Source organism: Hypomesus transpacificus, chromosome 22, assembly GCF_021917145.1.
Source record: "Hypomesus transpacificus isolate Combined female chromosome 22, fHypTra1, whole genome shotgun sequence".
NCBI lineage: Eukaryota > Metazoa > Chordata > Actinopteri > Osmeriformes > Osmeridae > Hypomesus > Hypomesus transpacificus.
Genome location: NC_061081.1, coordinates 1,701,035 through 1,711,345, shown reverse-complemented (window position 1 = coordinate 1,711,345; position 10,311 = coordinate 1,701,035). Strand labels below are relative to the sequence as shown.

The window sequence follows — 10,311 nt, the reverse complement described above, 5'->3', positions numbered from 1 at the left end:
GGTCTGGAGTCTGACTCCGCAGACACGCGCCTTTGTCATTGTTGTGTTTTATGCACCAATGTTTTGGTATCGTCTTGACAACCCTATTCATATACTGCTGCTGAACACACACTGTGCTAAAATGGGACAGGGCTGTCAGAGCTGACAGCCTGGTGTGCTGGGTGGGGGGGGGGGGGGGGTTAACTGGTCAAGGATGAAGGCTTTTCGAAAGAACACCAGGACATGACAAACCTATCCCAAAATATCCTAAAACTGTTGTTCAATATGAGGTATGAAAATATATGAGACCACTTTCTTCTCTCTCTCGACCTCTCTCATGTGTGGGTAAGACTGTCCCATCCAGCTGTCGGTCTGTGGAAATCAGACAGCCAGACGTCTTACAAGTGGATAATACTGCCCTGAAGAACCACAGAAGAAGAACTCAGACACGCACACGCAATCTCTGCATTCATTCACCACAAAATTGATCTGCAGTCAATTTTCCTGTCAGTAAGCCAAACCCCAAAAGCCAATTGGAGGTGTCCTTGTCAATTCCCCCATGTCTCTCCACCAGTGACCCCTGACTCCCCCCTACCCCGGTCACAAAGGTCAGGACAGGGTGCAGTCATAGGCCCCCTCCTCGTTAACCTGCTCCACCTGCTCCTCCAGGGGCCTGTCCTCGGCTGGTCTGGGGAAGGCTCCGGGGGGGTCCATGGAGGTGAGGGCCATGCCCAGGCCAGAGGCCCCCCCCCGACTCAGGCTGTCCTCTGCCGCCCGGGGGGTCGGGGTCCCCCCTTCCGCCCCCAGCTTGGAGGGGTTGGCGGGCTGGAAGACCTCCGGCTGCACCTGCTCCACCACCACCTCCATCAGCTGCTGTAGCTGGGGCCGGATCAGGCTGAGGAAGGGCTTGTAGCCCAGGCTGCAGGGGGGGGGGGCATGTTTAGTCAACACCTCCACACATGAATCTGGGACGGTAACGAGGGGGAGATGGGAGACAGACTGACCAGTCAGTGGAGGCCCAGGCGTCTACGGCCAGCAGACCACTGCGGACTCCCTGGACCGTCTCGGCAGGAACCTCAGGACTGTCCAGGAAGCCAATCACCTGCTTGATCACGCTGGCTTCGCGTAGGATCAGACCAATTACAACGCACCACTCCAGACACCCCGCCTCCATGAAGACATGCAGGAGGTACCTGCCGGACAGGGACACGAGTGAGAACTTTCTAGCACACACTTCCCTCAGTCCCGCCCCCAACCCTCAGTGAACACACACAGCTCTTACCTGAGCTGCACCTGCGACTTGTGAGGGCCCTTATTGGCCAGCTCCATGGAGATGTGTTCCAGCTCCGCCTGGCTGAGGCACAGGGACGTCAGGTTCTCGTCCACCATCGTCCAATCCCCATCCACCACTGAGCTGGTCTCTGTCAGGTCTGTAGCAGAGCCGATACTGCAATCCTCCGCTGGAGAGAGAGAGACAGAGAGAGAGACAGAGAGAAAGACAGAGACACAGAGAGACAGAGTACAGAAACAGAAGTGAGTGAGATTGAGAGGGCTGCTGACTGACTGGTTCGTGAGCATGTTTGCTGGCTGCTGTGCTGGCTGCTGTGCTGGCTGCCTGTTGACAGGTGTGGAGGGCGAGGAGGGAACACGCTCACCTTTACCGATGAGCGGCGAGAGGAAGGCCTCGTGTGTCTGGGGGCTGTGGGAGGAACTGGAGTCCGTCTCCTTAGGCTCCGCCCCCATGGCGTCCAGCCAGGCGTGGTTGCGCCGCGCCGACTGTGGGGGCGCCGTGTCCATGTCACTGTTCACCAGGCTGTCGGCCGACTGGGACTTCAGCAGGCGCGAGCTCAGGACTGGAAGGATCACACACACAGACCGTTTAGAGAGTCTGAGGATGACACGTCTCTCTCTACCATCCCTCCTCCACCCCCTCTCTGCCCTCCTCCACCCCCTCTCTGCCCTCCTCCACCCCCTCTCTGCCCTCCTCCACCCCCTCTCTGCCCTCCTCACCCCCACGGCAGCGTCCGTTCTTGAGCGGCGAGCTCAGAGAGCACGCCGGGATGACGGGGAACGGCCACAGGAAGTCCCTGTGCAGGCGCTTGAGGGCCGTGACAAAGTCGTCGACGCGGGCCACGCGCGTGCGCTCGCGGCACAGCCAGCCAATCAGCTCGAAGCCCAGCTGGGCGGAGAAGCAGCCCAGGTCCTTGAGGCGCACCTGCTCCAGCAGGTGGCGGGCGTGGCGCCACAACATCATGTCTATGTACATGTTCTCTGCACTCTCTTCCTTGCTCCACCTATCAGTCCTGGAGAAAGGGAGGAGGAGAGGAGGGGGGAAGAGAGGAGGAGGAGAAGAGGGGGGGAGAAGAGAGGGGATGGGGGGTGGCATTTTCTTACTCTAGGCCTTTATTTCAGTGCTCTACCACAATGATTGTGTGTGTGTGTGTGTTAGTGTGTGTGTCTCACCCCTTAGCGCAGGGTCCTGAGGGCATGCTGTAGGTCTTCTGCAGGCTGAACTTGACTGCGGCGAGGCCGTCAGCTGACTGAGACAGACTGATGCTGCGGTTACGAAAGAACTCAAACCCTCCTGTCGAGCTGGGCTCCTGGAGACACACACACAGTAATGATGGCCAAAGGCTACAGACGGTTGAGGTCCCATTGAACAAGAATGTTAGCGGAGGGCAAAACAAATGACAAGCCACCCTACACAGCCATGCTGACTGGACACCTCACCCACTCACCTGAGTGGTGGGCGTCGGGGGCGGGGTCTCCATCTCCCCTGAACCAATGGCCTTGAGGAAGCGGATCATGTGACGGCAGAGGTCCCACTTGCCGTGCTCCAGCGCCGTGTTGAAGAGCAGCGTGGCGTGCTGCCGGCTCACGGCAGGAACCTCCATGTTCTGCAGACACACCACAAGGTTACGGCCCAGTGTCGACCACCACAGCTTCTCCCACTGCCACAACACAGCTCGAGCCTGGACACAACTACAGCAGTGTGTGTGTGTCCTGGGGAGGAACCTGGGGGCAGGTTGACCCACCTACGGACACCCAACACCCAGGTAAGAGACCGTGTCATTGCCCACCTGCAGGATGATGAGATAGGAGGCGGCCGTGTCGAGGTCCTGTGTCATCAAACACTCCTCAAACAGGTCTTTGGGGTTGCCGACGGCGGCAAACAGGTAGTTCCAGAGCGCGTACTCGGTCTTGCGGGCGCAGTGCACGATGGTCTGGAGGAAGAGGGGGAACTCGGTGATGAACTTGGCCACGGTGGGCAGCAGGGGGTCGGGGATGGGCTCCCGCGACGTGGCCTCCTCCTCCAGCACCACGTGGACCATGAGCTCCATGACGTGGGGGAAGTAGGGCAGCGCGGCGCAGGACTGGGCCAGCAGCAGGGCCTGCTCGCCCAGGTTCCTCACCAGCAGCTGCCTCAGGATGTGGTGCAGGTAGATCTGGGAGGTGCGCTCCACCGTGCAGTAGGGGAACAGCGCCTCCGGAGGGGCCCGCCGGCCCCGCGGCCCGTCGTACGGCACCGTCTCGTTGCTGGCGCCCAGGACGAGGGCGTCCTCGAACAGCACGGCCAGCGGGTAGATGTTGATGTGGAACGGCAGCATGATGCGCCGCGACAGGAACGAGTGCGGCTTGCGGTGGTCGCGCGGGAACAGCGGGAGCCACACCTTCATGCCCGCCTCGCCGCACGACAGCCACAGCGCCTCCAGCAGGTGGCGCTTCTTGCGGTTGCTGCGGCACGTGGTCCACACGTTCTCCACGCACTGGGCCAGGACCACGGGGGGGCAAAACGGGAGCTGGGCCGGGAGGAGACGACGGGGGTCAGAACCACACAGTGACAGGAGAGGGGACGTCGACTCACCCCATCCCTCCCTCCCTCCCTCGCTCCGTCCATGGATTACTCCCTCACCCCCCTCCCCTCATTCCCAGGACTCACCAGCTTCTCATGGTTGGGGGGGGTCTCCTTGTCTCGTACCTGGGGTCCAGACCGGTCCCTCTGCAACATGATGAGCTGGCCGGCCAGGTTCAACATGATGCTCTCAGCCATGCCAGCCTGGGGGGGGGGGGGGGGGGGGGGGGGGGGGGGGGGGGGGGGGGGGGGGGGGGCACAGGGAGATCAGTACTGTGTGTGGGTGAGTGTGAGAGAGAGAGAGACAGACAGAGAGAGAGAGACAGACGGAGAGAGAGAGAGAGACAGAGAGAGAGAGACAGAGAGTGTGTGTGTGTGTGTGTGTGTGTGTGTACCTGCTGGGGGGCCTTGAGAGAGATGCCGGTCTCGGTGCGTACTGAGGTGAGGGTGACAGACACCACCAGGGCAGGGTGAGGGATGTAGCGCGTCATGGACACCTCCTGCAGGAGCTCCACACTGGCCCACAGGTTAGGACTGGACAGTGGGGGGGGGAGAGGTTCATGTGTGTGCGTGCTCTTGTGTGTGTGTGCGCGTCCCTTAGTGTGTGTGTGTGTGTGTGTGTCCTACCCGTCCTGCCTCCTCTCCAGCCTGTACAGGCAGATGCAGCAGTCGGCTCTGAAGAGGATCACCATGTCCCGGAACACGTTGAGCAGCAGAGAGTCACACTGCAGCTTGGTGGTGGAGGCGAAGGCGTTGTCCAGGTTAGACGACCGCAGGTACAGTCTCAACTGGGAGGGGGGAGGGGGGGGGGGGTCATCAATACACTGATACACAACTCTCTTCTGGTCAATTCATGAAGGCCAACAGCACATTTCTGGTGAGCTTCCAGACTGTGAAACGGAGCCTCTCAGACATGCAGGAGAGCTGGATCTCTCTGGGACTGACCTCCTCCTGCCGGTCGATGAAGTTGTAACAGGCAACAACAAGAAAGTCCTTCCACCAGGACAGCCCTCCAGTCACCGTCATGCTCTGCTCCTGTACACACACACACACACACACACACACACGAGTGAACCTTGGTACACAAATACACACATACAGGTTAACGTTGGTACACAAATAAACACATATAGGTTAACCTTGGTACACAAATAAACACATACAGGTTAACCTTGGTACACACGCACACTTTTTCTCCCAGTCTCCCTCCCTCCCTCTCTCCCTCTCTCCCTCCCTCCCAGTCTCCCTCCCTCCCTCCCTCCCTCAGAGAGCCAGGTGGTACCTGAGTGATGTTTCCAAACAGCTTCCACTTCCTGGTGTGGAGGGAGTAATGTGCAAAGCCCCGCCTCCCTGCCACCGCCATGCACTGGCCCGCCGTGTCTATCGCTGCAAACTGGAGACCCCCAGAGGGTTAACACACACACACACACACACACACAGGTTAGCAGACTGTCAGGCACAGGGACATGTTAACAGACAGGCAGGTGACAGGGACCTCACTCACCCGGATGGGCCAGTTGCTCTCCAGGTATGTGCTGTGGATCTGCAGGAGGAGAACACACAGGGTTGGGTGGGTGGTTCACTCACTTTGAGTGTGTGTGTGTGTGTGTGTGTGTTGGCCAGCCTCCTCACCTGGACCACATGCCAGTGCTTGTGTCCCAGTAAAGTGCTGAGTCCCTGAGAGAGCGATGAGGGGGCGGGGGCGGGCTGGTGCGGGGGGCTGCTGTCCTGCGGGGGCGGGGGGCGGCGGGGGGGGCGTGCTCGGAGGCGCTGGCAGCCGGCGTGGGGTCACCGCAGGTCAGGAGGAGGCGGTCTTCTCCGTGCAGCAGCACATGCTCCTGGTTGCTCTACGTGGGATCGGGGACGGGAGGCAGAATAAAGCGCCCGTATCAACTGTTTACACACTCGTCGAGTGTGTGTGCATAGCGGTAGGCCGCTTTGCTCCGGGTAGGCAGGCGTGTGTGTAAACGTGTGTGTAAACATGTATGGGTGGTGTGTGTACACAGTATCCTGTTCCTAAGCTCGCTCTTGAGACTGTGTGTGTGTGTGTGTGTGTGTGTGTGTGTGTGGGGGGCTCACCGTGCAGGGGTTAACAGTCAGGGCGCTCTTGATGAAGGGGAACTGCAGGATGCCTGCCTGCTGGGAGGGGGGCGGGGCCGCAGACATCTCCTCCCCCTCCCCCTCCCCAGGCCCCGCCCCCCTGGTAGGGATCACCCACAGGTGGTAGCCCTCTGCCCCCCAGCTCTGCAGACAGAGAACCAACACCAGGCAGAGAGTCACGGTCAAAAAAACAAACACTAGGCTAGGCCGTCAGAGCACACACAGTGACGAGGGAACGTGTCAATCACTGAAGCGTGTCCTTAGCTGCAAGGGTGAGGGTGTGTGAGTGTGTGTGCGTGTTCTCACCATAGAGCTGATCTTAATAGGGTCTTTCTTTGTTCCGTCTGATTGATACCTGCAGATGATAGTGAGGATGGAGAGGGTGAGTGTCTGTGTGTGTCTCTGTGTGTGTGCATGTGTCTGTGTGTGTCTGTGTGCGTGTGTGTGTGTGTGTCTGTGTGTGTGTGCGTGTGTCTGTGTGTCTATGTGTGTGTCTGTCTCTGTGTGTGTGTCAGTGTGTGTGTGTGTGTTTTTGTGTGTGTGTGTCTGTGTGTGTTTTTGTGTGTGTGTGTCTGTGTGTGTGTGTCTGTGTGTGTCTGTGTGTGTGTGTCTCTGTGTGTCTGTCTCTGTGTGTGTCAGTGTGTGTGTGTGTTTCTGTGTGTGTGTCAGTGTGTGTGTATGTTTCTGTGTGTGTGTGTCTCTGTGTCTCAGTGTGTGTGTGTCTCCTCACGTGAAGTCCTCCCCCAGAGTACAGATCAGGTGAGCTCCAAACACGCTCCACAGTGACAGGCCGCCACACTCCCAGGTCACCATGACTACGCTGCAGTCAGGTGACCAGCGGATCAATTTGACCGCGCCAGTCTTGTTGTACGAGTCTAAACAAGTTAGAAAATGTCAATCATCAAATCAATAGTTCTTCATATAATAGGAATATAATGCACAATCAATCCACAAAACATCAACATATCTAGGGAGAGACTGGTTGAAGATCCAAATTATGACATAGCAAAGCTTCACTGCGGGAAGTTATCAGAAATATTATCAAAACTTGTTTGCTTAATTCAAAAAAATCGACGTTAAAATTTGGACTGAGCATCAGAACAAATGAAAACTTAACGCAAAATCTCTGTTGATATTTGCCGTTATACAACCCCTAGCCACCGGGTGTCAGAAGTGTCCCACAGTCTGAGAGGAACATCAGTCAAAGTGTTACACTGACTCACTGGGGGGACAGCTTCACCCGCTGTTGCTGTCTGTCCGCGATCTCTGTGATGTTTTTGTTCAAGAATGAAGTACGTCTTAGATGTAGGCGGTGACCTACAGGGGGCAGTGTCTCCTACCTGGGTAGTGTTTGGCAGTGAGCTCCAGCTTGTGAGACAGTTGCATGGATCCTGTAGTGGTGTCAATCATGTACACTAACACGGACCCACTAACGAGAGAGAGAGAGAGACAGAGAGAGAAAGAGAGGGAGAGAGAGAGAGAGAGAGAGAGAGAGAGAGAGAGAGAGAGAGAGAGAGAGAGAGAGAGAGAGAGAGAGAGAGAGAGAGAGCGCGAGAGAGAGAGAGCGAGAGACAGACAGAGAGAGCGAGAGAAGAGTCAGGTTTCTCATCTGTCAATCAGGCTTCTGTCTCTGTTTGGTTGCCATCTCTACCACACACACACACAGGATTAAGCCAGCTATCTGCTGCATACGAATATTAATAGGTAAATGAATTGAGCAGGTAAACTGATATTCAGACACAAGATAAGCGTGTCTTTTTGTGTGTGCGTGTGTGTGTGTATGCGTGAATACGACAGCTAATAAAACTATGACACAGAGTGAAAGAGAAAGGAACCAAGAAAGGGGCGAGAGAGGTGAGAGGACAAAATGTCAAAATGCACAAGTCCCTGAGATCAGTCTGGCAAGCACACACACCAGTCACACAAACAAACACACACACGCTTTCTAACTCACATACCAGATGTGCAAGAAGGCGCCCCCCCCCCCCCCCCACACACACACACACCCCCAAACGTACCTGGTGCAGCCAAAGGCCATGAGTCTGTACTTGTTGTTGACGGCCACACACATCCCATCAGTCACATCTGCCGCCCACACGCCCTGCAGCTGCTGGGACCCACGGCACAGAGCACACCAGTCACACCCTCCGCTCCTCCTCACGGCCTCTCTCCCTCGCTCGGAGGCCCTCAAATGTCTCTGTACATTCCCCCCCAAAAATGGTGTGTGTGTACTGGTGTGTGTGTGTGTCCTCACATCAGCAGTGATGGTGCTGGCCAGTGAGGTGATGAAGCCTAGCCTCCCGTCGTCCAGCACCACCGCAAAGCCGTCCAGAGTCACACAGTACTCCATGTCTCTGATGTAGGCCCCCTCCAGGTCCAGAGAAGGACCACCTGCTCACACACACACACACACACACACGGGGGACAAAGCACATGCTCAAATCTAACAGAGAGAGATCGTCAGACAGACAGAGAGACAGACAGACAGAGAGACAGACAGGCACACACACCCACACCCACAGCCATACCTCTGGCAGACTGCAGGTCCAGGGAGAAGGGCACCGTACAGAGGTTGATGGCCTTCCTGCCATTGGAGACCCCGTCCCAGTGCAGGATGTGGAGATAGCCGTCCTCCGTGGACACCAGCAGGTCCTCCTGGAGAGACTGCAGACTGGGGGGGGGGGGGGGGTTAGACATTTGACAGGATTTGTGTATTTTGGTGGTCATTCGGAGTGTGTGTTCATTGTAAAGTGTGTGTGTGCAGAGAAGCAGCCAGCTGTGAGAACAGCCAGCCAGCAGTGCCAAGCCTCAACGTCTCCACAGATATGTGACAAAACAAACACGCTGTCTGTTGCTCTGTGTGTGTGTGTGTGTGTGTGTGTGTGTGTGTGTGTGTGTGTGTGTGTGTGAGAACTATCACTGAGATGTAAAAGCAGACCATTGTCATTCAGGCCCAGCTGAGAGGAAGGTCTGGGGGGGCAGTCCTAGTCCTGGTTCTAGTCATGGCTCTGGCTCTGGTCCTAGTCATGGCTCTGGTCCTAGTCCTAGTCTTGGCCGTTTCTAGAGCCCCCTAAATGTGCTCCACTCGGCTCCTACGGTAACAGCAGCTCTACACCAACTGCATCCCTACAGCCTGCTCATTCTCATGAACATGCTGCTCAGTGGCATGGCTGAAAGCAGAGAGAGATGAGGGAGATGACAGACAAGACAGCAGGAAGATGACAGGGCATGAGAATGAAGAGAGAAAGAGAGCGAAGGATTGTGACAGAGTAAAAGGAAGAGTGGGGAAGAGAAAGAGAGATTGACAATGGAGGGAGGGGTGGACAGGAGCTCTGAAAGGGACAAGCTGACAGTACCAACTGCCTCTCTCAAGACAGACGAGAGCAAAGAGAAATGTCAGAGAGACAGGAAGACGGGGGAGGAGGAGCCTGCAGGAGAGCCTCTCATCTCCTGCCTGCTTCTCAGCTGGGGGAGAGGAAAGCATGTGTCCGTGTGTGTGTGTGTCCGTGTGTGTGTTTCCGTGTGTGGGTGTGTGTGTGTGTGTGTGTGTAGTCTACCTGGTGATGGGAGCCTCTAGATCCAGAGGTTTCTTCATCTCCAGACTGAGTGCTGGGGCACACTGCTCCTCCTTGTAGCCTGGGGTGACCTTGACACGGGGACTTCCTCTGTGAGCACACACACGCACGTTAAACGGGCTATTCAAGCAGAATTCAGCAACTGATTTGGCAAAGTAGAGTGTAACGTGGCCAGACTTCCTGTTGGAGCTGTGAGTGTGTGTGACAGACAGAGAGACAGAGAGAGAGAGAGAGAGAGAGAGAGAGAGACAGACAGAGAGACAGAAAGAGAGAGAGAAAGAGAGAGCGAGAGAGAGAGAGAGAGAGAGAGAGAGTCAGGGTCAGCAGGCCTCTTTCAGATATGTTTATCTGTTTATAGACCCATTCTTCAGTACAGTATAGTGTATTGTTGCCTCTGCACATGCATACGTGCAGAGACACAGGCAGGCGAGAAAAGGCAGTGCACACACACACACACACACACATTAAGATTTTGAGCAGATTGAATGACGCCTAACCGCTGTCCGTATTAGAAAGAAACACAGACACACACACACACCTGTGGGTTACATGAGACGGGTGTGTTAAATGTTAATGTGCTGAGCGCTGACACTGGGATTGATGTGACTTTGTGGTCATACCAGAGGAGTCACATGGCAGCCTTTCCTGTGTGTCTGTCTGCATGTGCATCTCCACTTCTGTGTGTCTGTGTGTGTGTTTCTGGCTAGCCTGCCCACAGTACTGAGGAGAGCAGCAGGGCGAAGGGTCACATAACTGACCTTCCAACTTGATCCTTTTCACTTTTATTGTTAAGTGTGTGTGTGT

The 10,311-nt window shown here is 56.2% G+C and overlaps 1 protein-coding gene across 1 annotated transcript in view; it reads right to left on the bottom strand.

The window, feature by feature from the left end:
* Positions 1 to 455: 455 nt before the first annotated feature.
* The window catches only part of ric1 (RIC1 homolog, RAB6A GEF complex partner 1), a 20,044-nt gene continuing 10,188 nt past the window's right edge, over positions 456 to 10,311 (bottom strand). The window contains 24 exon segments of the mRNA XM_047044750.1: positions 456 to 898; positions 984 to 1,172; positions 1,262 to 1,439; positions 1,635 to 1,832; positions 1,990 to 2,282; positions 2,443 to 2,579; positions 2,718 to 2,876; positions 3,060 to 3,779; positions 3,920 to 4,036; positions 4,228 to 4,366; positions 4,460 to 4,620; positions 4,778 to 4,867; positions 5,115 to 5,225; positions 5,337 to 5,375; positions 5,465 to 5,590; positions 5,593 to 5,679; positions 5,912 to 6,076; positions 6,239 to 6,287; positions 6,663 to 6,807; positions 7,273 to 7,361; positions 7,951 to 8,042; positions 8,187 to 8,323; positions 8,461 to 8,603; positions 9,490 to 9,597. Coding sequence (XP_046900706.1) covers positions 589 to 898; positions 984 to 1,172; positions 1,262 to 1,439; positions 1,635 to 1,832; positions 1,990 to 2,282; positions 2,443 to 2,579; positions 2,718 to 2,876; positions 3,060 to 3,779; positions 3,920 to 4,036; positions 4,228 to 4,366; positions 4,460 to 4,620; positions 4,778 to 4,867; positions 5,115 to 5,225; positions 5,337 to 5,375; positions 5,465 to 5,590; positions 5,593 to 5,679; positions 5,912 to 6,076; positions 6,239 to 6,287; positions 6,663 to 6,807; positions 7,273 to 7,361; positions 7,951 to 8,042; positions 8,187 to 8,323; positions 8,461 to 8,603; positions 9,490 to 9,597 — 3,982 coding nt within the window. The 3' untranslated portion in view covers positions 456 to 588.